At 42.6% G+C, this 6000-nt stretch overlaps 1 protein-coding gene across 2 annotated transcripts in view; it reads left to right on the top strand.

Annotated features, from left to right (window-relative positions):
* The first annotated feature begins 493 nt into the window (after window positions 1-493).
* gpm6bb (glycoprotein M6Bb) overlaps window positions 494-6000 on the top strand; it is a 51634-nt gene continuing 46127 nt past the window's right edge. The window contains exon 1 of one of the 2 annotated variants that reach the window (XM_029633450.2): window positions 494-657. In XM_029633450.2, the coding sequence (XP_029489310.1) occupies window positions 654-657 (4 nt within the window). In that variant the 5' untranslated portion in view covers window positions 494-653. The remainder of the gene's footprint in view (window positions 658-6000) is intronic. The other variant, XM_029633566.2, reaches the window with a different exon arrangement.

Here is a 6000-nt window from a genome sequence, read left to right as displayed (position 1 = left end):
TGTCTTTCTTGTACAGGACAGCCTAGCTGACCTGACAACTTAACACCTTATCCAAAATATTGGATTACTGGGAGTTTCAGGGGTACATCACAGGATACTGCAGCATTGAGAATACGCCTTGGCTTACCCTGCAGTGCTAAACCTCTCTCACCAGACAAATATAATTTTTGGGGTATAACTTGATGTGTTATTTCACTGGAATTACACATTTATTACATTCCCTCAAAACATCTCAGCTAAGGCATTATGTGGATAATTTAACCCAGGTATAGTCTTTACTCAGGCAATGGCACATTTTCATTGATCTAAATTTAGACCAGTGGTCTTTTATCTGGACCACCATAAGAATTTTGTGCATGCTGCATAACAGGGCTGAACACAGATAAAGTATCTGGGGTTGAATGAGCAACAAACTTTTCACAGTTGTCCTCTGGAGGGTTAAGGGGCCTAAGCACTACGCTGTCCTGTCCTACCCAGACCTACACACTAATCCTCCGGTGGTGACGTCACTCAGCCTGTCTCCAAATGGGACGCGGTGCAGCAACAACTTTGTGGACTACTTAGGCGTTCGTTGTGCATCTCCGGTCGCAACATCACCCGTTAGCTGAACTTTTAACAGACTCCTCAACTTCGGAAACTCTGGGAAACTAAAAATGGGTAGGTTTCAAAATGAAATATAAATAAATGTTTATGTTTGACGTATACGTTTTAGATTGACCACTTTTTCCGTGATTGTTGATTATTTTTGGTCCTCCAAAGAGATCTCTCCGCGCAAACAACATCTAAAAGTGTCATGTTTACAATACTTTCCACCCAATTTATTTTTATCTGACCCGGTTTAGTAGGCTATCAGCATTAGAGTAGTTGACCAACTCGACACAAGACGATTAAAGGGAGATAAGTCTGGAAAGATTTCCCTACTACCAGGCGCAACTCGGCATGGGCTGAGAAGTTCCGACTGGAGTTGATAACCCACATCACTATCACCTGTCTGGGGAAGTACATTCCTCATATTGCTCTTTGGTTTCTCAACCACTAACTAAATGAGTTATAAATGAGTAAATGAGTATCACAAATACATGTTTATAATGCCATCTTGTATGAGCAACTTTCCAGTGTAGATTGGTTTTGATTGAAGAGATCATAATGTTTTGACTATATCATTTAGTTGATGGATTGGAAATGCATTCTCCAACAGCTTATATAGAGATGTTTCATATTGTTATTGAATAATTGATGGTGTAATATCCATGGAGCTGTATTTGCAGCTACATCTGGGTTTGCAATTCAGTATGAATATATTGAGCTGTTAATAGCGAGTTTGAGAGTTGTGTGGGCGGACAGTGGATGAGTTTCAGTTTTAGTCTATAAACAAAAACCTATATTATGCTATAGCATTTGGGTATCGAAACCAACGTAGAGTCCATAGACTATACACCCTCCATCAAGTTTCGACACTCTCAGGCAGGCTAGGCAAGTGATGCAGTGTCGTGCCTGTGAGGGGCTTGGAGTTGTACTGGGGTGTAATTCCTGTGTCCTACTTGACTCTCTGACTCAGTCCCAAGTGTTGACCATCTGTGTTTCCACCCAGGGGATGCCTGCCTGGCAATAGGGAGCTAGGCGCCAATGCTATGGATATCCAGCAACTTCTTAAAGGCTCGCAGCGGACTTATGGGCTTTGGGGCTCTAAGAAGCTGTCGGCCAGATGGGACAGACAGTATAGATTGAGAAAGAGCACTCTCATTTACCCCCGAATTGTCTATGAGACTGTTAAGCTATTGTCAGTGTCTTTTGTGTTCTTAATATCATATCACACCATCCTTCAATAATAGGAGTAGAATCATTCTCATTCATGCAGAAATAGATTTTTGATGCTCTCCAAGGCAGGCCTATATGTTGCTTTTTTTTATTGGGGAACTGAGCCTTCCCTCTCACAGGATAGATGGATTCTAAGAAAACAAATGGAATAGAGCTCTCACATAAGCCTGTTGATTTGCAGTGGTGCAGCTGAGGCTATGGGGGGACTGGGAGGAGAGAACACTGTCAGTGTGAGAATGTGTATCAGCATTCATTAATTCCCTATGAAGCTCCCACAGTGGCCTCTTTGTGTTCCTAATTTGGCCCTTCTCCTTTGTGTGCGACTTTAGTGGCTGTTGATGCCGAGGGTAGTTCACTGAATTACAAGTTGCAGAGTAGATGGGCCCCCTGTGAAATAGGCCCCTCATCTCTCTCTCTCTCTCTCTCTCTCTCTCTCTCTCTCTCTCTCTCTCTCTCTCTCTCTCTCTCTGAGGATATTGCCTTGCATTGCAATTGACCATTGTCCACTGCCTCAAGGCTCTGTTCACATTCATATGTCTCTCAGTAGGACATTAAGACAATAGGTCCTCGAGGAGGGATAGGGATGAGAAGTTACCATTGAGTGTAGTAGTGCTGGCGAGCTTCTTATAATGAGGTATTGGCTTTGGTTGTTGAACGTTTCCCTAAGATGTTATCCGTAACGCACGAGAAAGACTAATAAGACGTGATCTAACAGCCTGTAATGTGTTGTTGACTATATTATCACTGTGGAAAAGTGGCAAACAAGCACGAGGATCTTTCCAGTGGTTCTGATGGTTGACCTGTTTTGCATAATGAAATGAATGTCTTACAGCTGTTTAGGGATATGTTTTGTTCTATGTGCTTCATGGGAATGCAGGCATGGACTGGTGACTACATCCCCAAAAAATACAGGATGCCTTGAGGACATGGAGAACAGATGATGCCCTTCAGACATTAGACTGTAGGTTACTGGCACTGTCTAAATGGATTCCCTGGTGACTTTCTCATGGAGGCGGTGTCACATTTAAAACATTCCCCACGGTTTCTCGATGCCTCTATGGTGTTAAAGAGGTTTTATAACAGTGGATATATGGACAATGAGGGAGGATGCTTGGCTCTGACTGGGACCTCCGAAGCCCAAGACTTAATTCAGTGAGGAAGCAGCATGGAGTTAGATGTTCCAGATGTTCTGCCAACTTATACTCAGCTCTATAGTCAAGTGACTCTCACCTGTTTACTCAGCATCGGCCTCTGTTGCTATGCATCTCCTCCATGCCAACAGCCCAGAGTAGAGATTGTGGACTCATGCAACACTATTATGGGATCTAAACTATCACGCCTTGGGAAATTACCATGATATAATTGAGGAAGGATAACTGTTTATAGTGCTTGTGAGGATCATGCATGTTTATGCAATACAGCAGCTAAGAACTTACGTTTTTGTTTGCAACACAGGGGCCTACGAGTGGCTTCTAGCTGTTTCATTAGTCAAAGTACTTTACAGATGGGATCAATATGTTTCTGCCATTTCTTGATCTACTGCCGGTTTATAGAAACTCTGAAAGGAGAGAAGGGGCAGATGCGAAAAGGGGAAACTTACAAGCCTGTCATTTTCCATTTTATAGAGACAATTTAATTATATGCTTGTTCACATTTAGGGCTGTCTTGTGACTGCAGGAGTTAAGGCTAATCAAATACAGCGAATTATGGACTTACTTGACTCTGAACAACTCCTCTCTGAGCCAGAACTTGATAGCCAAAAAAATAAAAATAGTTTTTCCTGCATGGAAACTCTCGAACTCCAAAAACTGTTTTGATCTGTACTTAATTGTTCTCTGGAAAGAGTGATTCACCACTGGCGTCAAACCTCAAGATTTAAACATTGCACCATTGTTTATGACTGTAATCGGAGAAAGAGAGAAAAAAATCACTTGATTGCTAACCCAAATCAATAATGTAATTTTGAAAGACTCATTTGATTAAACATCTCATGGGTGCTGTTGTCTGTCATCCGATTGGCTTATCTCTATTACTCATGGTTTACGGGTAGAGTTTAGTGGTGACATAAGTCTTGTGCCAAATGTTGTTAATCTCCCTCAATCCCAAAGTCAATGTCTCCATTGACTGTAATTTCAGAATGTCATTGTTGACTACATTGACACACCAACAGAGAAAACAGACATATTGTTTTTTTCTGCCTCATGGAAATGATCTATCTCAGATGTTGTCCCTCCTTGGGACTTTTTTTGAACTGCCTGTCTGCCTGGTGTTTGTGCAACCATCTGGGATGTCTGGAAGGTGTCAGATTGTTTTTGTCACACCAAGCAGGGTTACTCTGACATGGTTATATACACAGTGCACACGACTGTGCAGTGACCCTGCATCCTGAGAGGGACGAGAGGAAAGGAGAGGTTCCACATCTTTGAACGTCATGCCACTGGGCGAGTGTTTCTTTTTGCTCTCAGAATCAGCGGCTTGTCAACCGATGCCTGAGCAATAACAGAGGGTGAGATCATGTGTCCCCATGCTCTGATCAGGATTCAAGGTTATCTCTGTGTTGTGGGAGCACAGCTGGTCCATGCCAGGCCCACTCCAGATAATGGATACTGGAACAGGGGACAGCTCATGAATAACGTTTACATCCATATTTTTGTGAAGTCTGCAGAGACGCAGTTTAGCTTGTTTTCTGTTCAAATACCTGGTATTCTCACATGTGACCGCTGTCATTTTACCACCTGTGTAGGAATGATGACGTTAGAAAGGATGATGTAATAACACATTTACTCAGCCACTGATGCAACCATTTGTTTATTATGTTTCACCAACCACAATTTCACCCCTGTCTCTCCACATACTGTATGTTTTTGTTGTTATTATTTAGACAATTTCTTTTTCAGCATTTACGATTTTTCATTACTCTTTATTATGGGTTTGTGGGCATCAAATATGCTTAATATCCATGTTAATGAGGTATTTGTTGTAATAATTTAATGATTTCTGGGCTTCTCTCCATTTGGCAGAGGATCTTACCGAGCATCTTTGGCAATTAAGCAGCAGATGAGGCCCACATATCCTCTCAGACAATCTGAGCTGCTCTGATGTGAAACCACTTAGTCCAACCAAATAAACTCTGCTATTTAATCCCTTTCTCTTTCTCTCCCCTCCTCTTTCTTCTCCCTGTTCCACCTTCCCACCTCTCCTGCTGTCTCTCCTCCTTCTCTTCTTTTCCTTCTCCCCTCTTCACTGCTCATTCTCTCCACTCGTCCACACCTCTTATCCTCTCTTCTCTGTCTTCACTGTGGATGGTTGATTGCCCGGCACCAACATTGCAGCTCCGTCCAAGCGCTCATGTTAATTTGTTGAGTTTAATAAGTCCTCCTCCTGTCACAAAGAGGGCCATTGTGTATTGTGATATGAAATGATAGGAATAGAAGTTCCTGAGTGGGAATGCTTGCTCAAGCATGGCCCGTCCCCCTCACTTTTATTAAGGGCCTATTCACTGCTCCACTGTGATGTGTGGGGGCGCGGGGGGCGAGGGGGGGATTCACTGTGCTAACCTCCAGAGTTCACCCTTGTTAGAGAGTTGTCACATTGGTGCTGGAAACAGGGTGGAATCTGAATGCCTAAAAATATCCAGGATATGTAAATGAGTACATCCTGCCTCCTCCAGAACACTTGTTCCGTTTGACATGGTCGGTCATAATAAAGACATTGACTGTGCGATTTTTTGTTGTTGAGCTTGTTTAAAAATAAATTAAACTGTGAGTTTTTGTTATTGAACATTACCTCCAGAGTAACAAAAACTTTTTTTACAATATCCTTTTTATTAATAATAATAAAAAATGCATCCTGATAGTATGAAGTACCTTATATAACATGAACAAACCCATGATGGACAAAGTGTCTTCAGAGACTCTGTATGCTGGCAGTGGCCCGAGCCTAGCTGAGGGGATATTTGTCATCCCTGTCTGTGGACAAACAGTCTGTATCAGTGTTTTTTGTACAGCACAGAATGTGTGGTCCACACAAACATTTCCAGAAGGCCTGGGTGAAAGCCGACAGTGCCCACAGACCGACACAAAAGCAGACAGTGGACCTCAGACCGACATAAAAGCAGACAGTGGACCACAGACCGACACAAAGCAGACAGTGGGCCACAGACCGATACAAAGCAAACAGTAG

The sequence above is a fragment of the Oncorhynchus nerka genome, linkage group LG1, assembly GCF_034236695.1.
Source record: "Oncorhynchus nerka isolate Pitt River linkage group LG1, Oner_Uvic_2.0, whole genome shotgun sequence".
NCBI classification, from domain to species: domain Eukaryota; kingdom Metazoa; phylum Chordata; class Actinopteri; order Salmoniformes; family Salmonidae; genus Oncorhynchus; species Oncorhynchus nerka.
The sequence above is the reverse complement of the archived record's forward strand: the minus strand, read 5'-3'. Positions and strand labels throughout refer to the sequence as shown.